The sequence below is a fragment of the Callorhinchus milii genome, unplaced genomic scaffold (assembly GCF_018977255.1).
Source record: "Callorhinchus milii isolate IMCB2004 unplaced genomic scaffold, IMCB_Cmil_1.0 Scaffold4, whole genome shotgun sequence".
NCBI classification, from domain to species: domain Eukaryota; kingdom Metazoa; phylum Chordata; class Chondrichthyes; order Chimaeriformes; family Callorhinchidae; genus Callorhinchus; species Callorhinchus milii.
The window spans coordinates 72,452,479-72,478,651 of record NW_024704745.1 but is presented as its reverse complement, the minus strand read 5'-3'; the positions used below and the strand labels follow the sequence as shown (position 1 = coordinate 72,478,651).

General features: G+C 40.8%; 1 protein-coding gene across 3 annotated transcripts in view; it reads left to right on the top strand.

Moving 5' to 3' along the window:
- dclk1a (doublecortin-like kinase 1a) overlaps positions 1-26,173 on the top strand; it is a 167,566-nt gene that overhangs the window by 102,854 nt on the left and 38,539 nt on the right. For all 3 annotated transcript variants that reach the window (XM_007891262.2, XM_007891264.2, XM_007891263.2), the window contains 7 exons: positions 1,881-1,975; positions 10,445-10,532; positions 12,043-12,151; positions 12,403-12,460; positions 13,387-13,506; positions 13,931-14,077; positions 25,018-25,151. In XM_007891262.2, coding sequence (XP_007889453.1) covers positions 1,881-1,975; positions 10,445-10,532; positions 12,043-12,151; positions 12,403-12,460; positions 13,387-13,506; positions 13,931-14,077; positions 25,018-25,151 — 751 coding nt within the window. The remainder of the gene's footprint in view (positions 1-1,880; positions 1,976-10,444; positions 10,533-12,042; positions 12,152-12,402; positions 12,461-13,386; positions 13,507-13,930; positions 14,078-25,017; positions 25,152-26,173) is intronic.

The window sequence follows — 26,173 nt, the reverse complement described above, 5'->3', positions numbered from 1 at the left end:
TATTTAAATGCTGTTCAGTGCTGCACTTCCAATGTATTACTGATAGCTGCATGCTGTCTTTATCCTGCACCTTCCAATGCATTACAACTAACAAACAATAACAACACAAATTAGATTGCTATAGCACCTTTCACGTCGGGAGGATGTCCCAAGGCGCTGGGACCTTGGGACTCAAGGCTGATACAAAAACGATCTGTGATAACACTGCCCATCAATTTGTTGTGGAATAGTGTAGTGTTTCATGTGGACGCACTCAAAAATATGCACAAAGCTCTCTTAATTCATCTCTGACTACATTTACTTACTGCCAAGCAAAATCTTGTCTTCAGCTGTTTTTAATTGGTAGACATTGAAAGCTGGATTTAAAATAGTTCAATGTTCTCTTGTTTGTGTTGGAAGGTTGTGGATTTGAGCTCCTCAAAGTTCAGCTCATAGTTTAAATCAATGTAATCATTTTGATTTGAGATGATGCATTGCTATAATGCCAAACGTTGTTGTTTGAGCTCTGTTGTACAATGAGTCAGTAATGCAGCTCAGGTAATTCAATTGGTGATTACACTGTGTTCTGTGCTACTGAGTCAGACATACTGGGAGGATAAGTCATTTGTAAGGGTGTCTCACTGCTCTAAAGGCTAGGAGGTGAATAAATTGATCAGGACTCTTGTAACAAGTATCCTCTGCTGCCAGATATGGGCAAGTCCCCAAAACTGCACTGGAAGAGTAGAACATTTGTTGAAATGCTTGAAGGGATGTACCCAGAATGTGATGCCACTTTCAGCAAAGTAGGAAGATCAGAGGAAAAAAATAGGGGGAATTCCTGACCTGAGCTCAGATTATATACACTGAACATAAGAACATAAGAATTGCTCCACGAAAGAAGACCAAGGTTCATCCAGTTTGCCTTCCACCATCCATGGCAGTTGCATACACATGTCATGTCCCAAACTATATCCTGAGATATTATTTCCTAACAGAAAACTAATTTGCTTTTGAAAGAATCAACACTTCCTGCTTCCACCCACCTACATTTACTGTGTCAGAATCAGTGATATTGGATCATTCTCTAGGGGGTTTCAATTGCAGTTGTTCTTTACTGGATTCCTTCATGAAAACTCAAAGACCCAAATGGGGACTCCTTTTGGTATCTAGAAGTATGTCATGCTAACCTTGGAATGTCCTGAAAATATATCATGCACATGGAGTGTATATCCAATTGGAAGGAGTTAAGAAATGTCACATATTAGATTCCAATTAATATATGCATTGCATCAAAAATAAATGTGCTTTCCTAATAAATGAATGCTGGGTACCTTGAGGTGCAAAATGGCTGTTATGTTTTTATGCAAAAATGGTCAGTATATTATAATGCTAATTATTGTAAAAATGTTTTAACCACGATGAAACATTATAAAAATGCACATTAATGAACCAACCTTAGGGCGTATTGATCTCAAACAAATCCCACAGAAAAAAAAACTTATTTACCAGAGAGTGATGAGGATGTGGAACTCATTGCCAGAAGCCATGGTTAACATAGAAATCATCAATGCATTCAAGATGAATACATAAGGGTGAAGGGAACAGGAATAAGATTGGGGTGGCTAGCGAGGGGCGGTTAGACTGAGTAGAGGATTATGTGGAATATAAACATCATCACAGATTAAACGGTCCGAATAGCCTGATTTGGTGCAGTACATTCTGTGTAATTCTACAGAAAAAGTGTGTGGAATTCTGTGGAATCTGAGGACCATCTATATCTCAAATGCATTATTCTTATTTCTGTTGTCCCATGCAATGACATGTGTATTCCACAACATGCTAGCCTTGTATGGTGCACAATTGTTCAATGGCAACAACCTTACAGCTGTTTCCTTTTTCAGTGAACGGGACCCCAGGTAGCCAGCTTTCCACTCCACGTTCAACCAAGACCCCAAGCCCATCGCCGACCAGCCCAGGCAGCCTTCGCAAACAGAAGGTGAGATAATGTATTCTAATTACATTTAGAGAGGCCTGACTGGTTCAAAGCAATTAATCATCCCCAAAAAAGCAACAGTGCTGTAGGAACCTGACATTTATTTCAGAGGGATTCATTAACTCGGGTGAACTGCTCGGGGGCGCAGGGGGAGGAAACACAGCTTGTTATATGCATTCAAGACCTGCAATTGTCAAAAGAATATATTTATTTTTGAGAAAAAAAAGCATTGGCCAGTCAATAAGTGGCAACTCAGCTTTGTAGTCTTATATCGTACAACCCTGAGTCCCCAGTGCCATGAACCAAGATGCAATTTGTTTATGGTAAAGGAAAGGCTCATCGATCATCAGAGACAAGTGATAATGTCAGTTGGATGGCGTAATGGATTTAGTTAATATTCTTATTGATTACTGAATCACCTTAGAGAATCCAATGGCCCCAGGCACTGTAGCCAGGACATTGAAATAGATGCAGATATGTAGCTTTGAGCAAATGCATAAGCTTGAATTGATGAGTTTGGTGTGGTTGGAAGAAATAAAGCAAAATCCATTATGTATTCTCCTAGTATCTCTGTCTCTCTTCTCGGTGCTACTATGTTGCCTAGCAACAAGCTAAGCTGTACCATGATCAGTCATTTTCCTTCAGTTCTGAAAATCTGAATGAATCTCAGAAACACAGCTAGAATTTCATCTGATTCATACTGATGCTGTTTAAAATCAAGTGTCGGCTATTGTCGCAGGGCGCCATTAATGTTAGGGATACAACTGAGCATTGCTTTGCAGCAAGAAATACATTTGCTACATTTGTGCTAATTTTGTCCTATAATTTGAAATGTTAAGAAGGGATTAGACACGGCAGAGACTTGGTCTGCCACCTTCCAGATCTTATGTCAAAACAAAAATCGGGCACAGCTGCTGTTACACAGGTTTCACTGAAGGCTGCTTGAGGTTGTGAGCAGAGACTTGGGCAGAGAGTCACTGAAAGTGACCTGAGATCACTTGCAGTGAACAGTGTTTATTTTTGGTGTGGAGAAAGAGCAGCAGACGTTCCATTGAGATTAAGGCTGATTCTGAAGAGCGAAACTGTGTAATGATACGGTTTGCTCCTGCACTAGAGCTTCCCATAGATTTTCTGACTGTCACCAATAACTTCATTCTCCACTGGAATACACATCTTTTTCTATTAACTCTTCTGTTTTCCCCCACTTACACTCAACACAATTTAAAGTGAGCACCGTATTTCCATTTAAAAGAAAGAAAGGTTTGCATATACACATGGAATCTAAAGTAAGGAGTTATTCTGCATTTTTGTGCCTGCGAAGAAAAGAACGACTTAGAAGATGTCTTTTTAGTGTGCAATACCATATTACACTTCATCTTTCAGGAACTGTACCTACCCCTCTCAGTGGATGATTCAGATTCTGTGGGAGACTCAATGTAGAAACACAATGGAGAAAAATGTCAAGGGTTTGATATCTAACAATGGAAAATTCAATTCACTTTTACTCAACTTCTGCATTTTCATTTTTTTTTAGTTATTATTTCAAATAAAAAAAACTTCAAAAAAGATCCGATTTTCACTTTATTAGAGTGTGGAATTGCTTATCAAAGATAATTTTTTTTTGATTAATGTACCTTGTCTTTTTTAATGAAATCTCTTATTCTTCAGATTGTTACACTGTGGGCTTTACAAGCTTGGACAAATTAACACAAAACAGCCAGGCTAAATAGTGTTGTGTCCACATTCCGAGATGGTGGAAATATTTTAGCTCCAATCAATCAAATTTTAAGACTCTATTTTCTCCAATACTATCCTTGAAAACAATGTGAAAATGCAGATGGCTTGCTGTAGTTCTGAATCGAAATTGCCACTATACTAAACGTTTATGTAGTGAGAAATTCACATCAAATCTAGCTAGCAGCTATTACTTGTGCTATAGTGATAATATGATCAAGCATGATAACTACTGGAGAATACGATTCCAAAGCAACACAAACATTGTGGAGTATTAATGGTCAGCCAGCTGTGCTTTGGATGTTCAGGAATAACTGTGACGGTTCCCAAATTTGTGATGTGCTCAAAGCTGATCTTTTGTCCACCTGTCAGGAAAAATAATGCGTTGGTTAAGAAGCATGAAATATTTTATATCAGTCAGTGTTGAGACGTTCGTTTCTATCTGGCCTTTGTGTCATCTGCATCACTCCTACCATAATATGGTACAAAGCAATTTAATTGATGACTGCTGCCCCATGTGAATGTTAAACTGGTTCTTTTTTTAAAAAACACATAGCAACTCACCTCTCAAGTTCTTGTTTTTAAAGCAAGTGGGTAGGCAGTGGATCAGGTCTAGAACACTGTGAAAAAGATTTTCAACATGTCAAAAATCACAGTATTTGTACTGCCATATTCTGCAAGTAAAATATTTGTTGCTGTAGAACATCTGTTTATCATAATGCAGCTGCTCTGAATTACATTCAGAAGCACTGCAGCAGAAAAAAAATGAAAGAATTCCATAGATCACATAACAGGAATCATATCAAGTTCCTTTATGATGTATACTGATTAAGCCATGTCGGCTAAATCACAATAACATGTTGAACGATACCTAATAGCCGAAGAAGCTTTCAAGGCTTTGAACTACATAGTTTCTTTTAAGGTACATGTGATTTTCATTTCATTTGAATTGTCAGCGTAGTCTTAGCTAAGTGCATTGGGCTTTCAAAGTTTAAAATATTTCTGTTGCAATCTTACATCTATAATGCGGTTTAAAAATGCAGATTTATGTACTGCTTTAGTTAACATATGATTAGAATTGGTCTCTGTAGTTCTATTTGAATTATTAAATTTGCTTTTAGTTACTTGAAATGGGGACAGATAGAGAAATTGTTCTTGCCATTAGTCTTGCAACTTTAATCACATTCACTAAGAATAGGTTGAATGCATTTAGCAGTAAGAGGAATATTATCCACCGTAGAGATTAGTTAATGAGCCTATGTATCCGGTTTATCACCGGATAGAAAGTCTGCTTAAGAAACATTGCCTTGTCTTTGATGGTCTTAATAGCAAATGCACATTTGAAAAGATAATGTTAATTTTATTCTTTTATTGTGCATCATTGTCATTTAATGTCATGTATCATTACTTCTCTGGCAGTTTTTGGTGTTGTATTTGCAGCTGTAAGACTACAGCAACCTGTATCTCTGCATGACTCTTCATCCCTTGTTTGTGTGTTTCATTTTTATTGCTGTGATTGTGAAAAGCAGCACATTGAAATTATTCATCCTGCTACAAATGGGTAATATAAAATCATCAAAATTAGATTTACATAAGACATGATATTTTGCGTGCATGGGTTCTAAGAAATTCGATTTTCTTTAAGAACATGCCTATGTTTTAGCATTGTCCGAAGACCGAGTGTAACTGTTCCATCAATTTACTTAACCATTATTATAATCTCTAGGAGTGTAAAGAGTGTCACATGACAACTCATTCACCAATTCTCATCCATATCTTTAGGGAAATGTATACATGTAAAACTGTCTTTCTGTAGATAACAGCCTTCCACAGAAACCTCAACAGGTTCCAAGTGTAGGCTTAGTTCCATTTTTAACATTCATATCTTTTTGCAATTATTAGATTAATATTTTTGATAAGATTAAAGACTGATTGTCTCACTAAAAAGGCAGAAACGATTAAATGTAAACTTGCGGGTTAAAAACTCATTACTAGTGAATCATGCTAAAATTTGATTTCTATTACATTGAATTGACCCCTTCGACCTGGAAGTATACTGCATTTTAGATTTGATTAATGTGAATCAACATCAAATTGATTCTAATAAAACCTTATAAAAGGGCAAATATCCTTCCATTGATAAGGCAACCCTTTTCACTGGTTAAAACTAAGTAACATAGTGAATTTACACATGGAGTTTTCAGTTTCAAATCCCTGATGTTCAAGCTCTCAAGCCTTTTAATGATAAGAATAATCCTTGCATTTGATATGACGCCTTATCACATCTCAAAGTGCTCCACAGAATATACTGTAAAGTGAATTGGTTTTAAAGTGCGGGCGAAACGCGGCAGCGAATTGTGGACAGCAGTGTCCCACAAACAGTCGGGGATTGAGTGACCAAATTATTTTTATTTATGTGTCACTTTTGTGTAAACAACAACAACAACAACTTGCATTTATATAGAGCCCTCCACGCCCGCTAGCATCCATGTTATACCAGCATTCATGCTGGGCTTCTAAACTGAGCTCTTCCTGCTAGCAAAGTATTTACCCGACAACAGAGTGTACTGAGTGTCCTACCCCAGAGAAGCGTCTCTCCTGTCCGTACATTGCAGAGCGGTATTGATGGCAGCTGAAGGAATATTGTGCCCCAAATAATTACACCTGCCTGACAAGACACTGACAAAATAAGGATATGTTGCAGTTGGGAGCCAATGCTCAGTTCCTGACAATGTTCAACCGACAAGTGATTTTAAAGAGGTTGAATTGAGCGATGGACCAAGCATTTCATTTTCATAACTCTTGCACTTTCCTTCCCACTAAGATTACACCTGCTAGCACTATATTTGCCTTAGCATGTGCTGCCTTTTTTCCCAGTGTGTGCTGCCTTTACCCCAATGTGTGCTACAGTTACTCCAGCATGCAATGTGTGTGCTTTATTATAGTATTCAAGCTTTTGCCTTCTCCCTTAGAAGCATTTTCAATTTGCTGCTTTATAGTGTGCACGCTTTGTTTTGAATAGGCTCCATGTAAAATGCGTACCTCTGTGTGTGAGGAATAGATTTGTAGTTGAAGTGATGTGTACAAGGCTGTTTTCACCCAGTCTCCAACCTTATGCAATGTAAAACAGTTAAATCTGCATGCAATTTCCTTTTATTATGCCTGTATTTCAACAATTGAGTCCCACTGCTCGAATATTCAGATTGAAGACATCACCTTATTAATAAATCTTGAAAATGTCAGTGTCGAAAGGATTCAAGCTACTCATCACCCGAAGATGGTTTAATGTTTCAGTCAGAAGTGGTAATCATTTCATGTGTTGACTGATCACGGCAAATATTTTAGATGGGATATTCTGCATTTCCCAGGATTGCTTTTAATTTTATAATGCATGCAGTCAGTTGATTTGAAACAAACACTTTTGCCTAGATGTGTTACCTTATGTATTTACTGAAGATGTGGACTAAACCTGATTCTAAATAAAATCGCACAACCAGAGATGTGGAAATATTTTTCTTTGTAGGTAGCTGACGTGACTCTATCTATACGTTTACAATTTAGATTAGGAATCTTGGGTCTAGCCTTCATTTTTTTGATATTTCTTCTGATATTGCAATAAAACTGCATTTATATAGATAATAATAATAATCCATTCATAATAATAATAGATTCATTTTTAAAGCTTTTTGCACCTGGTATCAGCACCACACACAAAGTCAGACAGAGCATCATTTAAATCATTTCCCGTTATCAATGTAGTGCATCGCACAGTTGCGAACAGGGTAAAAATGCATCTACATGTTTGACATCATTGGCCACTCTCACAAAACTCTGTGCAAATAACCATTTCTTCAATTAGGACTTATTCCTCAGATCTGACAATAGTTAGCTTTTTGATGTGGCACATTTCATTGCACATTGCCACTTCTTTCCTGGTCATTTTAATAATAATAATCTTTACATTTAAAACAGTGCCTTATCACGTCTTCGAGACATCTCAAAGCACTTCACAGAATATACTGTAAAGTGAATTGACTGTATATTTTGTGGGCGAAACGTGGCAGCTAGTTGCGCACAGTAGTGGCCCAAAAACAGTAATGGATGGAGTGACCAAATTATTATTTATAAGATATTTTAATTCATTTTTGAAGGGATTATTACCCCAGGAAAGGTGATCCGAGGCATGTGGAGTAAGGAAACTTGCTCAAAGTTTCGCCCTGCCTGGGAATTGAACCCAGGTTCTTTCATTTGCGAGGCAAGTGCTCTAACCACTAAGTTACAGGACTATGGAAAATACACAGCGTGAATTGTGCTGAGAGCTGGTACAAGTCCTTTTGCTGATCAGAAAAGTCATGAATCGAGCATAGCTTTCCTACCACTTCATCGGGTAGAAATTAATGTCAACTAAAAANTAATATTTTTTTAAAAAAGCAAATAATTGAAGTTAAAAAAAATCATCTAAAAATACACTTTACTAGCAGCTGGGAATAAAAACAAAACCAAACCAATGATATAGTTAAAAGGAAACATAGGGCAGAAGGCTGAGCGAGAAACCATTCTCCAGATGTATGGGGACGCAGAAGGAAGGTGTTTAGCCTGAAACCTGTCATTATGGATATGGCACAATAAAACTACAGCTTCTGTTCTGTCACTAATTCTCAGATCACATACCAGATCTTCCATTCCCCTCCCCTCCCCACCCATAGGCCTCAAGAGTTTCCTACAGTGAAATCTCGGGTAAGTAAACTATCTCTAATCTAGGCTAGATACAGCTGGAGTCAAGTCAGAATAAATTCTGGGCTTTCCATGGGCTTTAATTTTTGGCATAATTTACAAAAGAAGACCCAATTTGCTCAATAAACTTTCAACATTATAAACAGTTTTTGAAAGCTTGGTAGGTTTTACTAATATAGATTTGGAAATAGCAGTGCATTTGTTCACTTTTTAGAATAGTTAAGCAACAATTGATGGAAAGTGATTTATCAACCTACGTGATTAAAGGAGGAGACTATCAGGCCCATTCAGTTGAAGAGCTAATCTTGAATTAAGTGATACAGTATGGCAGGGAAATGCAGCCTTATTACTTAATATTATTTCTTGTTTTAAGTATACAAAGATGGAAATCCTTATAGGGAGCCATTTCAGTGAGATATATTAATGCTTTCTTTTAGTTTCAGGTTGGAGCTGGTTGAAGTGTTATTGGAGATGATCGATCATGAGATTGTTTTAGTGGTTGCAAGAGGGAATCACCTCAGTTCATCCCAACTGCCCTTTAGATGCAAATGAAGCATTTGTTAGTCATCCGCACTTTGCATTTTAATTGATGTGATCAAAATACGGATCATTATGAGGGAAATACTTATTTTATTATAACCTGGGCTTCCAAAATGCAAATATTCACACCTCCATCGGCAACAATTAGTAACAGAGGAAAGCATCGTTATGCTCCTGAGTAACAATTGAATGGCTGGCTGGTTTCTGCTGGAAAATGGTTTGTATATGGTGTCTCCAACATAAATTAACCAGACTGAAAATAGAGATTTCTAGTTTGTTAGCTGTTATTCTTTTGTGCATTCTGCATTCTGCAGTCAGTAAATGATATATTGAAAGCTTCTTATTTCAGGAGTACCACTTTAAAAATCATTCATTGTGACAGAATGTTTTTTCCCACTTAACCACAAACACATCCAATATTTACACCCACTTGGATATAGCTGAGTTAATGTCTGTTTTGTTTAAGAACTAGTTGTTTAACAATAAACTATAAAGCTATTCAACCACATCTACTTGTGAATACAATGACCACATAATAATTCTTGGCTGATTTTTAAGAGTAATTTTGTATTCAAGAGCTACATTAGATAATAATGCATTCATTTTCCTTTGTTATAATTCTTAATTCAGGGTTGGATAAAGCACAGTATTTTTCATGAATGCTTTCTGCTACATGATGAGAAGGTTTGTGTTATTTAAGTCAAAGCTTCAGAGAGAATATACAGTAAACCTCACATAAGTGGTATCAGTTGGGACCATACATTAAATACGATTTATACAATGTATGAGTTTTGTCAAACTTGTATAGAATATAAATGGGACTTGGGCAGGTGAACGACTTAAGCAATTATACGATTTATACAGATCAGACTTACACGAGTTTTACTGTACATGAAACATGATCTATCTGTTGTTAGGTGGGTTCTTTGTCCAAGAGGCAAGTCCAGTTCCCATGGACTTGATTTCACTTAAATCAATGACAAAGGATTTAACCTTCCTATTGGGAATTATCAAGAATTGCCACTATTTTCAGCGTGATTTGACGGTCTTCTTTTTACCAGTCCACAAGGATACAAGTTTAAAGGTCTCCTATACTGTGCCTACAGGAATGCACTGAAACTCCAGTCTTTCAGCTATTTGTTCAGGACACAGAAGAGATCTTATGCACAAACTATGAGAATGTATGCAGACCACCAGCCTTTCCAAATGGCCAGCACAATGAAGAGGATTTATCAAAGTGGGGATTGATAATTTTAGTACTGCCAGAGAGCAGCACATTGGAATAGATTACGCTTGCTCTATTTGATATTGTTGCAGTTGTTTTTTTTTAAGGAGAGAATAAAAGATTCATGGAGAAGCTGAATGTATGTTCTAACATTTATGCAGTTCACAATAAAATAATGCCGCCAAGCCCGAGGGTGAACTGCGTTCACTGATTACAATCGCATTTCTCTTTGCTGCCAGAGCTCTCAGCACAGTGGATCCTCAACATCTCTGGCATCAACTAAAGTCTGCAGCTCAATGGATGACAATGATGGACCTGCGTGTGAAGGTAACAACAGAACCTGTTGATCATTGCCATTCCTCTCCTTAACATGTGTTTTTATTGCACCTTCATCCCAATCCACTAAAATGGGCACTCTTTTCTAATTTATGATAAGTATCCAGGAAAGCTTCCATCATGGTTTAAGGGAGCATTAAGCTCAAGCTAATTAAAGTATATCTTGATAGCACCTTTTACAAAAATGGCACACTCACCGAAATGTACAAGTCACATCCATTCACTAACCCTCGTCTGAATTTGATGTTTCATTAATAATAAAAACAATTTTATATATAAGGAGGCTTGCACAGCTGTTTTCCTGAGTGTCTGAGTTGGGGATTAATAGATCTGTCTCTCACATCTATAATTAAGATGGTTCACAGGTCAGATATACTGTAATTCATACATTTCGCTTTGCAATGATTCATGTATTTGTTTTACAAGCCTGATACCATTTATATATCTGCATTTAAGCTTGAGACGCGGGTTGTTATCCTTAACTTATAAAGTGCATTCATTTTGTATTTGTCGAACAAAGAGTTTAGATTTCATGGTGCTCCAATGTAGCTCCAGTTTAAAACAATGGATTGTGGATTAGTTAAGGGATGTTTTCATCTCAATTCTACAACAAGGCTATATTTTCTTCATCAGTGTCTGAAAAATCTCTTTGTATTTCTTTGTTAGTAATATTATTGTGATGTTTTTGGTAACCCAGATAATTTTGAAAGAACAAAATGATCCCAGGATGGTTTCAGACAGTGGGGTAGAATAGCTGAAATGGATGGTCAGACCAGTGTTTGCTGAGCGGAAGGAGTGGTCAGGGTGTAGGAGGTTGCACTGGCAGAGTGACACGGAACCGTAGAGTGATTTAAAACACTATTTGAACTGTTGAGGAATGGGAAGCTAGTGGAACTGAGCGAGAAAGGGGCTGATAAGATGACTAAGCCTGATGCAGGAAAAGACACAAACTACAGAATTTTCAGTGGTCTGCAGCTTATGTAGGAGGAAGTTGGGGAATCCGACGAGTTTGAATACTCGTGCCTGGACAGCTGAGGGAGAAGACATTGTGGCAGAGGTGGATGATGTGTTAATAAGGGAAATCTGAGCAAGTTAGAGCATAAAAGATACTTTGAATCAAACAGTCGACTGTGGTTCTGCACTGGCTCGATGAGTTGGAGTGTACATCCATGCAAGTGGATGTGGTTAGCACCTGAGATGAGAAAGCGCTGATGGGAGCCAAGTGAAAGAGTCTTGGAAATGATCATTCCTCACATCAAGCTGAAGAAGGTTAAAGCTCGCCCAATACTTGATGTCTGACATATGGTTAGTCAGAACAGCACTGGTCCTGAAATCAAGGCAGAGAGATGGTAGAGTTGGGTATCATAATATTTTGGGATCTTCCATTGATAAGTGCATGCCATCAAAGACGAGCAAGTGTTCCAAAGGGGGAAATTATCTCCAGGTAAAGTCTATGTTTTTGCTACATGATCATGAACTGAAGTATCACTGATTCTTGCAGAAGTCGTGGATGAAATATCTCAAGTGCCAGCATCTATCGCTGAGCGTTATAAAGTTGGAAGGACTATCGGAGATGGAAATTTTGCCATCGTGAAAGAGTGTATAGAAAGGTTTGTACCTGGAAGCAAACTCCCACCGTTTGAGGTGAAATTCTAAAGTCTGTCTTTGTTGAACGGAGGGTTGAAATGTTTATTGGAAGTTCAAGTAATGATCATCTTTATGACACTGGAGACTAACAATTTATTCTCATTAAATAATTCGAAATGGTTTATGAGGCATGCACAGTAAAGGTGAAATTATTTTATTTTTTAAAAAAATGTTTACACACCATGTTTATATGAGCTGTTTTCTTTTTTATTAGGTCAACTAACAGAGAGTATGCTTTGAAAATCATTAATAAAAGCAAGTGCAGAGGAAAAGTGAGTACGGAAAACAATATTTTATTTAAGAGTGAAAATGGGGAGAACTTCCTCATGGGTCTAGAGTTTACTCTTATGTAGCATTTTAAAGAGTCCAGAATTTGGCCAATTCTTAAAAAACGGTTTTCAGTAAATTGTTTTAAGAATGACAGAAAATTGCTTTTGAAGTTAAGACCGAATTTAACAATTTGCCAACTTCTGGATGTTCTGAAACGCTAAATGAATATAATAAGTCTAGACCTATGTGGAATTTTTTCACCAACAATGGTTAGACAGATTAAGGGAGTGATTTCTTTGGTTGGTAAATTTATTCTTAAATCGAAAATCAGACATGTTCACCTGCTGAAGTCCATAAAATATTTAAACAGTATTTTGTGGGGAAAGTGAAAGCATAGAAGTGCAATAATTCTAGAGGTTCGATTTAAATTTAAAGACTTGAAACCTAACATTTATTTCAGATTGTCTTCACTGGGCAAGTCATACACCCTCTAAGCCGGGGGGTAGATTGGTGCATGGCAATAAAATTCTCCATCGAGATCTAGACTGGTCTGGAATTCTTTTGGTGTCAGCTGGGTGTCTGACACAGGCGGAAACCCATCACCATGCTTAAGCGTATCCAAACCAAACTAAGAATTACATGCATCCCACCTATACATGGAAATTCTATTGTTGGAATGGAGTGCGCACTCTCTCCCCGGAGGGACGCATCCTGGTTACCTAATTCTGGAACGTATTAGGCACAGATTAGCAGGACCTAATGCTTGGGAACCCCAGAGGTACTGCTGGAGTCCAACCAGCTAAAACTGCATAGCTTGCCTGGAACTATTACTAAATTAAATCTGAATGACATGCAAATCCACTGAAAATCAGAAAAATATTTTAATCTTACCTATCAGTTAAAAAAACATTTAATTTGATTTTGACAGGAACATATGATTCAAAATGAAGTGTCCATCTTACGAAGGGTCAAACACCCCAACATTGTTCTTTTAATTGAAGAGATGGATACACCAAGTGAACTCTATCTTGTCATGGAGCTTGTCAAGGTAAGAACATTTATTGAGAAATTCAAGTCACAGAGTAAAGTAGGTCAACCAGTCTTTAAAAGAAAATGCCAACCTGATTTGTATTCTAATCGTATTTCACTGAGTCATATCCTCCGGCGAGTAAAGCATCCTAATATTTTATGAATAAAAGATTCTCTTTCAACTCTGTGCTGGAAAAAGAAAGCTTTGAGATTGATGAGCTCCTTAATTGACTTGGGGGAACGGTAAAAAATTCCGATAAGTTAAATTTAATCCGATGAATAAAATGTCATAAATTAATGAGGTATCTGAAATCTTTCACTGCATTGCAATGATTTGATGTTGGATGTACATGGTTTCTGTTGGAATTATGACAGCGTATTTGATGTGACATATCTCAATGTCCGCAACGATTGTTACTGATGGGATGTGCTCTGTTCTTTAGGGAGGAGACCTTTTTGATGCAATTACCTCCACCAACAAGTATACAGAGCGAGACGCTAGTGGGATGTTGTACAATCTGGCTAGTGCTATCAAATATCTGCATAGTCTTAACATTGTACATCGGGACATCAAACCAGAGAATCTATTGGTAAGTTAGAAGTAAAACGAAGAGTATATTCTTCAAACAGTTATGTTACTGGATCACAATAACATGCCAAATATAAGGATTAGGGAGGTAGTATGGAATGGTTGGGCCAAAAGGCCTGTTTCGGTATTCTATATTCTTTGTGATCTTTGTAACCAAGCTGATGTCAATCAATGTGTTGATTCAACATTTTTCCACTGCATTAAATAAAACATGCAGTTGAAGAAATGAAGCACATGATTTTTATTGCAAAAAAATCAGTAAAGTAATGCTATAGATTGTATGATTTAAGGTTCAAGGTTTGTGGATCCTTATGACCTTTTGGAACAGTAAATGCTGAACAAATACAATGTACTAAGGTTAAACAGCACAGCAATGAGATAACTTATGCAACCACCGTTAGACAATGAAAGTACAGAACTAGTGTCCTAAAAAGTGTGATAATAATGTTATTTTCACAGATTGGCGAACATTCAAATGTTATTCATACTGATGTTTTTACACGCAAACAAAACAAGTCTATAAATGACCAGATATTTTATCTCTAAAGGCTGTATTTGTTTCCAAACTACCTGAAAATTGGTTCAAATTAAATCAGTTCGCAAGTACCCCTCAGTCTGCTGGGCCAGGAATTTGCATCATTTTCCATTTGAGTCAAAATTCCAGATAACGACAGGAACTCAGGGAAAATTGCATATCAGGAAAGTTGCAAAAGCAACTTATTCCAAAATCAAAAAATATAGAAAACCGAGGAAACATATTAAATTCTTAATACTTAGGGAGCATATTTCAGGAGTGATGGATTTCAAGACCAGGAAATGACAGAAATCTTGTTTTATGCCCCTGAAGGACAACCTGTATAGTGATATTATGCTCTTTGACATTTCTGACACACATTGGAATTTGTACAGTTCTAATCAGGCACCTCCACAAACGCAATGGATTTTCATTTGTCAGCCTGGATGAGTTGCTGTCACGCTTATCTCTGGGTCAGAAGGTTGCGATCGAGCTTGCTTGTGGGTTCCTTCAAATTTATCTGCTGCAACAGTCATGTTGACTGCACAGTTCTTTCTCTTTCAAGTGATTACCATTCAGCTTGTTATTAGCTGCATGCATCCCATGACATACTTCAAAGGAATTTTCTTGATATTTTCTAGAATATCCCGAAGGCTCTGCAACATGATGATGTTATGCAACTTTCTAATTTACTGAGAAATGTTCACATTTAGAGGAAGGAATGAAATGCTCCAAGTACTAATGAGTTGGTTACTTCTAAGGTTTGGAATGTTGTAGTTGTGTGATATGTTAATGACATGAATGTATCAAGAAGTTAACAGGCAAATCAAGTAAAGTCCACTAGAGTGAAATGAAATAAAGTGTACCCAATTTGCTCAGTTGGTAGCATTTTATCCTCCAGGTCAAATGGCTCTAACCACATGGCTTCGTTTATAATCTAGGTGAAAGTCCAATGCACTATGGAGGGAGCACTCCATAGTGGAGACCCTGTCTTTCAGATGAGACATTAAACAGAGATCCTATTGTCAAGTTTGTTCTTCAAGTGAGCTTCAAAAATCCTATGATGTGATTCAAAAAGATCAGGGAGTTTCACCTGGTATCCTGGTCAACAATCCTCCAGATCTGGAAGGAACAGTCAAGGTCAATCAAAGAACCATAGAAATTTACGGAACAGAAGATGGCTGTTCGGCCCATTGTATATTTGCTGATAGAGGTCTTTAAATTATGAAGGGTTTTCATAGAGAAGTTTGGGAAAAAATATTTCTAGTTGGTCAGTGAGTCAGTGACTAGAGACCACCAATTTAAGATAATTATCAAAGGAGCAAAGAGGGAAATTAAGAGGATTTTTTTTACACAGAGTTGTTATGATAAGGAAATTTCAAGAGGAAACTAGATAGATATCTAAAACGTAATTTGACAAGATACAGGGAAAAAGTAGGTAAATGGGACTGAATGCATTGCTCCTTCAAAGAGCCATCACAGATAAAATGAGCCAAATGGCCTTCTTCTCTGCTATAACATTCATTAGTTCCATCCTCATGGCTGTTTGTGAAAATGGCTGCAGTGTTTGCCTACAAAATGCCATTATACTCAACTCTCATTGCCGTGAAATGTTTTGTGATATTTTAACATGAGAAGACATTATAAAATCAAGTTTTCAATTCATGCTGAATTAGTTTGACCTACCATTTTCACTTTGCAGCATGACTTTGTTTCTTAAATTACTCCAATGACTTGGCCTCAACCGTACTCCATTCCAACCGTTGATAAATTTCCGTGTAAATAATTACTTTCTGCTTTTTGGTTCTGGATTAAAATTGCTTTACACCAAATTGTAGCTGTGCCTTTTAGTCTGGCTGTCTTGGCACATCTGAAATGAAGTATTGTTCTGGGTTTATATTCTCTATTCTATTTAGTGTCATGTTTATCTCTGTATTTACCCTTTGAGATGTATTTTCAAAGCTGAAGAGTACATGATTATCCAGGCTTGTCCCTCTGACACCGGGATCAGATTAGCCTTGTTGCTGTCCTCTGCTCTGCCTCAGGGGGGCCAGCAGCCCTTTCTGTCACGGTGATAGAACTGTATGAGGTCTTCCAGCTGTGAGATGACCAGCCTAGGCACAAACTGTGCAGGAGCTCTGAAGTCTTTCGGATCCCGCTGCGTTCTGAAGGTCAAGACTGGTAACCCTGGTGTCTCCTGAGCTGCCAGGAAAGACAACTGTGTTCTTATTGAAACAATGACATGCTGCTTTAAATAACTTGCATGCATTCCCCGCACACCTTTGGGGTCAACAGCCTGGCTGACAGTCCAGCCGTTACGACTGAGATGGAAAGTCAAGGAGGCAAAATCCTCAAGGGTAACCAGCTGTACATAAAATATAGGTTTAATTTTAAACAATGTACAATATTTTTTGTAAGATTTGAAGGATAGTTTACATCCCCAAATTTGCACATTTTGACAATTTAGTTCAGAGGATTATAGACATTTTTACTGTGGATGTGTGTAGGAACCCAAAATCTGTGTGTCAGACTGGCTCAGTTGGCAGCGCTTTCGCCTCTGAGTAAGAAGGTTCTGAGTTTGAAGCCCCACCATTGGGAATTTCAACTCATAGTTTGAACGCACCGCAATGGCATTATACACAGACATATATTAAAATATAATAAAACTATGAATTTGAATTGACCCAGCAAACATAACCAGTTTCTTTAACTAATCATTAATCTGTGTAGAAGTAGGTTATTACCTATATTTTGTGAATCCAGTTATAGTGGCGTTCACTATAGCTCTGCTTCACTGATAGCATGGGATTCCTGTGGTCACCATCATCATCAATGATATCACTTCTTGAGTGCTGCACTTCCTGCTACGCTCAGAAACATTTCAAAGGAAGAGACATCGGGAGTGCTTCTTGCGCATAGATTGGAATGTGCATAGAGCAACATCAGCGACCACCCGATAACCCAGAAATAGGACATTTTATCGCACTTTCCTTTCCAGTTGGCTGCTGAGACAAAGGACCCAGGTGACCCTGTTAAAAAGGTTGCCATGGTAGCATTATATTTCAACAAATTGTATTTGTTTGGGAATTTTAATTATTAATTTCTCAATTGGGATGGAGCAATGCTAAGATAATTTTTTCTGGATATTTTATACCTTATGCAACGATATGAATTTGTACCAGAATGTTGCGTCCTAATTTTTTTTAAATGGTGAGCAAGTTTGCCCCTTATCACTCCTTGTTCCAAAGTAGCTTCTCATTGCAAATAATGTGAATTGCCTCAATGATAACTGAAGTCAAGGCAACTCGCACACCCATATTCCCAAATATGGGACTCAAACCACCAAAAGGCAGTGCAGGCCAAGTTCCATTTCCTCATTAAAAGTCAACAACAACATCGACAACAAATTACATTTGTATAGGGCTTTTCATATCGGGAGGAAGTCCCAAATACTACAGATGTAGTTAACGTCAGGAATGTTTCAAAGCTCCTTTCGTTCCTCCTTCCCAACCCAGATCAACTCTGAATTTGTTTTTGAAATGTGGGAATTCATTGAATATTTCTTACACAGACTGGGGATCATTATTAGTAAAGTGCTCAGTTATTGTGTGTGAGCTACTGGTACCGATTGTAACAGTGGTCCAACAAACAGTTTTAGCATCAGTTGTCAAATGTTTTTATAGTATTTAGAAATGTAATCATGTGGACCACAACTGCAGAATCTAAATGATATATCAGGTGCAAGGACTACTATTATTATAATTCTAGTGTGAGGAGATTCTCCTCTCTGCACACCCTCCATTCAGGGTGAGCAGACACTATTACCTGTTGTTGGTTGGCACAATGCCTGTATCAATGAGGCGAGGCACAGGGCCAAGATTCTTCCTTTGTGATATTAATTCTGCCTTTCCAGCCATGCTAAACCACATTCCCATATATCAGCAAACAGGTTGAATGCTGCTGGTCATTTGAACACACAGCCATAAAGGAAGATGTCCTCAATCACACTATCACTTAGTCCACTTAGCATTGTGTAACAGTACATGCTTATAAGTGACAGTAAACCATAAACACTGATTTCATTTTTACATTATCTTTGATGTGGGAATTCATTTAATATTTCTTACTGAGGTTGGGGGGATCATTATTAGTAAAGTGCTCAGTCGCTATTTGTGTGCTACTGGTGTAGAATTCCTCTTAATGGATTTAGCCCCTGTCACAGGAAGAACATTTCCTTTATCGAACCGCATTTCTTTCTTTCCCTTCCAGTTTTCTCCCTCGCTCTCTTGAAGCGAGGGAGAAAACTGGAAGCGTTTTCTATCTTTTCTTACCCTATAGTTCTGGCCAGCCTGCCAGTCCCTTGCCTAAGCGATCAACAAAAACTTGCATGTATATAGCGCACTTCACTTAAGATAACGTCACAAAGACTGTGTGAGATGCCAAGTAGGGGGGTTGGGGGAAGGGGACAGGTGATCATCCTTGTGATTCAAACCCAGGTTTCTTGCTTGCAATGTGAGTGCTATAACCACTGAGCTACAGGATGCCACATAATACTTTCCAGAACTAGATAAGCAGGAATCATCCCTCCAAGGAGAGAGTGTATGTTCTATTCCAATAAACATCTCTGGAATTTCTACATGTAGGTAGGATCCATGGAATTTTCTGTTTGATTTGGATACTCTTAACCACGGTGATGTGTTTCTGCATGTGCCAGACACCCGGAGACCAAAACAAATACAACAACAACAACAAGATTCCATTTATAGAGCGCCTTTCACATCGGGAGGACGTCCCAAGGCGCTGTACAGTTGGGTCAGGACCCGAGCAGGGGGGAAATGGTCAGGGTGAGGGGGGGAAGGGAGGGAGCGAGGAGGGGGTAGAAAGTCGAGAGGGGAGCTGAAGGCACGGTCAAAGAGAAAGGTCTTGAGACCGGCTTTGAAGGAGGAAAGGGAGGAGGCAAGGCAAAGGCACTGGGGGATAGAGTTCCAGAGCCTAGGGGCTGAGAGGCTGAAGGCCCAGCCACCGATGGTAGGGCGGTTGGGGCGGGGGATGTGGAGCAGACCGGAGCCAGAGGAACGGAGGGTACGGGCAGGTAGGTAGGGGGATAGTAGGTGGGAGAGGTAGGAGGGTGCAAGGCCGTGAATGGCCTTGTAGGTGAGGATGAGGATCTTGAATTCGATCCTCTGGGGGATGGGGAGCCAGTGGAGGTGAGCGAGGGTGGGAGTGATGTGGTCCCGAAGCCTGGTGCGGGACAGTACACGAGCTGCAGAGTTCTGAATGACCTGCAGCTTGTGGAGGGAGGTGCCGTGAAGGCCGGAGAGGAGAGAGTTCCCATAGTCAGGCCGTGAGGTGATAAAGGCGTGGACCAGAGTTTCAGCAGCGTGAGGGGTGAGGGAGTGCTGTAGTCTGACGACATTCCGGAGGTGATGGAAGGCGGTGCCAGTTGTGGCGCAGATATGAGGGAGAAAGGACAGCTCAGGGTCGAACAGAACACCGAGGTTCCTGACGGCTTTGAAAGGTGGAGACTGCAGCCTTGGATGCTGATGCTGTCAGCGCCTGAGGTGCGGAGGCGCTGACGTGAGCCAATCAGGAGGGCCTCGGTTTTTCGCACGTTGAGCTGAAGAAAGTTATCTCTCGTCCAGGACTCGATGTCGGACAGGCAGCTGTCAGGACATCGGTGGTTGTGGAGTTGAGAGTAGAGGAGGAAAGGTAGAGTTGGGTGTCATCCGCATACATGTGGAAGTTAACCCCATGTCTGCGGATGATGTCACCAAGTGGGAGCATGTAGAGGGTGAAGAGGAGGGGACCGAGGACAGAGCCCTGAGGGACACCGCACGAGACAGTGCGAGGGCTGGAGGAAAAGCCATTCATGGAAACAAAGTGAAGACGGTAAGAGAGGTACGACCTAAACCACTCAAGGACAGGGACTCCTCCGTCCCCCCCGCCACCCCGCGCAGGTCATCTCCTCCAACCTTCACTGCGAGGAGATGCTGGATTTCCTTGAATCCAAGATCAAGGGAATCCGCTCCGCGGTCACTTCCCCTCCAACTTCCACCCACCACCCACCCCTTCCCTCCCACACTCCGACTCCTACCCATCCTCCCCTACACACCTTCGTACCCGTTTCCCCACCCTCTGTCACTGAACTCATCCTATCCCTAAAACCAACCACCTGCTCCCTTGACCCCATCCCCACTCCACTCCTTATCTCCCAGCTCCATTTTCTTGCCCCACACATCACTGACATCATAAACCTGTCCCTCTCCTCTGGCTCTGTCCCCATTCCATTAAAAACTGCCATCATCACGCCCACCCTGAAAAAACCCTCCCTTGATGCGTCGCAGCTATCAAGCTACCGGCCCATCTCCAACCTCCCCTTTCTCTCCAAGGTCTTGGAAAGAGTTGTCGCCTCCCAACTGCGCTCTTTCCTCTCCACCCATTCTCTTTTTGAACCCCTTCAGTCAGGTTTCCGTGCTGCTCATAGCACAGAAACTGCCCTGGTCAAGGTCACCAATGATATCCTGACTATCTGTGACCAGGGCTCCCTCTGTCTCCTCGTCCTCCTCGACCTATCGGCAGCATTCGATACGGTCGACCACGCTATCCTACTCCACCGCTTGTCCTCCCACCTCAACCTTCAAGGCACTGTCCTTGAATGGTTTAGCTCTTACCTTTCCCACCGTCTTCACTTCGTCTCAACGAATGGCTTCTCCTCCACCCCCCGTACTGTCTCATGTGGTGTCCCTCAGGGCTCTGTCCTCGGTCCCCTCCTCTTCACCCTCTATATGCTCCCCCTCGGTGACATCATCCGCAAACATGGGGTTAACTTCCACATGTATGCGGATGACACCCAACTCTACCTTTCCTCCTCTACTCTCAACTCCACGACCACCGATGTCCTGACAGCCTGCCTGTCCGACATCGAGTCCTGGACGAGAGACAACTTTCTTCAGCTCAACGTGCGAAAAACCGAGGCCCTCCTGATTGGCTCACGTCAGCGCCTCCGCACCTCAGGCGCTGACACCATCAGCATCCAAGGCTGCACTCTCCACCTCTCAAAGCCAGTCAGGAACCTCGGCGTTTTGTTCGACCCTGAGCTGTCCTTTCTCCCTCACATCCGCACCACAACTGGCACCGCCTTCCATCACCTCCGGAATATCGCCAGATTACGGCACTACCTCACCCCTCACGCTGCTGAAACCCTGGTTCACGCCTTTGTCACCTCAAGGCTGGACTATGGGAACTCTCTCCTCGCCGGCCTTCCCGGCACCTCCCTCCACAAGCTGCAGGTCATTCAGAACTCTGCAGCTCGTGTACTGTCCCGCACCAGGCTTCGGGACCACATCACTCCTACCCTCGCTCGCCTCCACTGGCTCCCCATCCCCCAGAGGATTGATTTCAAGATCCTCATCCTCACCTACAAGGCCATTCACGGCCTTGCTCCCTCCTACCTCTCCAACCTACTATCCCCCTACCTACCTGCCCGTACCCTCCGTTCCTCTGGCTCCGGTCTGCTCCACGTCCCCCGCCCCAACCGCCCTACTATCGGTGGTCGGGCCTTCAGCCTCTCAGCCCCGAGGCTCTGGAACTCCATCCCCCAGTGCCTTCGCCTTGCTTCCTCCCTTTCCTCCTTCAAGGCCGGTCTCAAAACCTTTCTCTTTGACCGTGCCTTCAGCTCCCCTCTCGACTCTCTTCCTCCTCCTCGCTCCCTCCCTTCCCTCCCCTCACCCTGACCATTTCCCCCCTCCTCTCTCCCTCCCTTCCCTCCCCTCACCCTGACCATTTCCCCCCTGCTCGGGTCATGACCCAACTGTGCAGCGCCTTGGGACGTCCTCCTGACGTGAAAGGCGCTCTATAAATGGAATCTTGTTGTTGTTGTTGTAAATCACACTTTAATTACTTCCAACTAGAATTTCTGTTGCTTAATGGTTAAGATATGATGTTAAAAGAAACAATAAGATATTGTTATCTTTATAACTACTGTATATGACACTTCATTACCATTAATTAGTTCCTGCTTAAAACGTTGCCTGATTTGATTGTGCCTAAGTAATTCATTGTCCAGGCTTCACATGGCTGAACACATCAGAGCATAATGTGCCAAAGAAGGGTATGCTTACAAAGGTGATCCTGGTAATGCAAGCTGACTGAAACAAGGCACTGATGCATTTTTTTATTATAAATACGTTTATTCAATTCACTAAAAACTAAAATTGAACCACACAATTGTTTCCATCTATCTGTTTAGCTGTGTAAGAGAATGAGAAGTCCAATAGTTTTCCTTCGCAGAACGAGGTATATTTAATAATAATAATAATAATCCTTTCATTTGATATAGCGCCTTATCACATCTTCGAGACATCTCAAAGTGCTTCACAGAAAATACTGTAAAGTGAATTGACTATATATTTTGTGGGCGCAACGCGGCAGCCAATTGCACACAGCAGTGTCCCACAAACAGTTTTTGTGTGAAGCTTGCTAATGGGTACTGTTGGGGGGATGTTCATCCACTGAAGCAACATAGGCTCAAGCACCGAAGCATTTCCCATGTGTTTTTGTCACTTATTAGGGACTCTTTGGATCCCCTGTCTGTGCTCATAGATTGGATTGACCTGACCCAGAATAGAGGTGGACCTACTGCAATTAGTTTCAGCTCCTCTATGTCACAGAGGGAGAAAAACAATAAACCAGTTTTCCTGCCCTTGGTTTTTATACTGTGTTCATCATTAAAATTTCAACCCGTTATAAGCAAAGGCACTGAACAACAACCCTGATCAGTGCTCATGTTCATAACATCATTGGAGACCACTGAACATGGAAATCCAGCCATCAGCTCTTGCAGTGCTTAACCTAATCAATTTGTGCTATCAAGCTTGCTTACCTCATTAGACTCGAGATACACATTATGGGATCACCAAGCCTTGGCTCTTGCCAACCTGTGCCTAATAATATTACTAATCCTTGTATTTGATATAGAGCCTTATTACATCTTCGAGACATCTCAAAGCCCTTCACAGAATGTACTGTAAAGTGAATTGACTGTATATTTTGTGGGAGAAACGCAGCAGCCAATTGCGCACAGCAGTGTCCCACAAACAGTCGTGGATTGAGTGAGCAAATTTTTTTTTTGAAGCAATTATTACCCCAGGAAAATGATCCACCAATCGACTAGCCTAATAATCAGGTTCCTATTTACTGCTAAACAGAGGCGTATGGAGTATCAAGCTACCGGCCCATCTCCAACCTCCCCTTCCTGTCCAAGGTCCTGGAACGAGTTGTCGCCTCCCAGCTGCGCTCTTTCCTCTCCGCCCATTCATTATTCGAACCCCTTCAGTCGGGTTTCCATGCTGCCCATAGCACAGAAACTGCCCTGGTCAAGGTCACCAATGACATCCTGACCAGGGCTCCCTCTGCCTCCTCGTCCTCCTTGACCTATCGGCAGCATTCGAATTTAAGTACCTGGGTCAGTAGGCCCAGGCTCCTCCCCGCGCTGTCCTGCTGCCGCTGCCGCTCCCCGATTTAATGATAGGTTATACCATTACACACCTGATTTCTTTTTCAAGGGCTTTTAATAATGACTTTTAATCCATATCCAAATTTTTGGGGTGTGTTTTATGAGGTTGTTACTGTTCAGGCATAGGGTCCATTCTCCATCAGTGCTAGTATCCGCTCAGCCGGCTCCTGCCTGCTCCATGTCCCCCGATTCTGTGAAGCGTCTGGGACACTGTCCGGCATGGAGGGCGCTATATAAATCCAAGTTGTTGTTGTTGACCCACCCGCCCCACCATTGGCGGGAGAGCCTTCAGCCACTCTGCCCCCAACCTCTGGAACTCCATCCCCAATCACTCCAGCTCACCGCCTCCTTCAAGTCCCGCCTCAAAAGCTTCCTTTTCAACCATGCCATCGGTCACCCCCCCTTCCCCTCCCCTCCCTTCTCCCCCCTGACCCCAGCTCAGGTCTGAAATGCTGTACACTGTCCAGCGCCTTGGGACGTCCTCCCGACATGAAAGGCCCTATACCAATGTAATGTTGTTTTATTACATCGCGCCATCGATAATGCAAGAAATTATGTGTTGTGCAGAAACTCGTAGTGTCACAACACATAATATATGACAATAGATAATTAGGAAAACTGGCAAAGCATGTAACCGTATGGACGCTTTGAAACCTGATGTGCAAACAGGAGCTCCTGAATGAGTATGTCCTAGTTGTGAGTGAGGGTTTCCTTCATCAAATTTGTATTGACCCAAATGGTGCAATGCCAGGACATGGAATGTGCCTCCAATATGTGCCCAATTTAATGTTTCCTAGTAGCAGGCTAGCACATCAACTGATGTCCTTTGGGCAATCATTGCTATAGCAACAGGCAAGCATGCAGTTTTTATTTCATGAAATATTAACTCTCTGTACTACTTTTCCCTCTGTAGGTCTACGAGCATCAGGATGGAAGCAAGTCACTGAAGCTGGGTGACTTTGGTCTTGCCACACTAGTGGATGGGCCTTTGTACACTGTCTGCGGAACCCCTACATACGTGGCTCCAGAAATAATCGCAGAAACTGGGTAATGTACCACGTGCATTCCTTCACCACTTTATAGAATCATAGCAATATACAGCACAGAAGGAGGCCATTTGGCCCATCGTGCCATGCCAGCTCTTGAAAGAGCTATCCAAATTAATCCCACTCCCCCTCTCTCTCCCCATAGCCTTGCAAATTTGTCCTCCCCAAATATCTATCCCCTTCTCCCTTGAAAGTTGTTATCGAATCTTGTAGTCAACGGTCGTTTGGATTTTCTGATGTAAACTGTTCTTTGATGGCAGTCCTTTTATGTGTGCCTGATGCTGCAGACTTGACTGAACTTTGATGGTTTTCTGCATGACTGAACATGTGCAGAATTCACTGTCATGAGAGATGTCCTGGTCAGTTCATGAACATACAGTTTCTAGTCAGTTCTGAAATTTTCACCTGCTGTTACTGACCTTCCAAGTGTCATTTCAAGTAGTTAGATGCTCATTTTTGGTTGATAATAAATGTCAGATACAAATCTATGATGTTACTTGTTGTTATCAGAGAAAAACAAGTCTGGTGCATTTCTATGACTAGAAAAGTACATGCTTTGTAATGGAACGTATTTGCATTGTTTGAATAATGACTCTCAGATCAACACAGATTTACATGCCCAACAAATTGCTTGAACTAAACCTCAGAAAAACCTTTTCCCTCCCACTGGATCTGTGGCACATTTCTTTATGCCGAAACCCATTGTTAAAACATACCCAATTCAAATGGGAATTTTACCACTTATGCAAGTGCAAATTAGTCCTGTGGATTTGTCCAGCATTGAGATAGTGGAGATCTAATTCCACTCAACTCCTTCAAATCTCATGCAGAATGAGATTTACAATCTCATTAGTGCACCCTGGATTTAATCTCCAGATGAATATTTAAATCCGTTTTACTTAGTCATAGAATTTTACAGCACAGAAACAAGTTGTTTGGCCCAGCATGTCTGCACCAATATTTTTTACCCACATGAGCTACCTAATCTAGTCCAACTCTCCTTAGCTAATTAACTAAAATTCT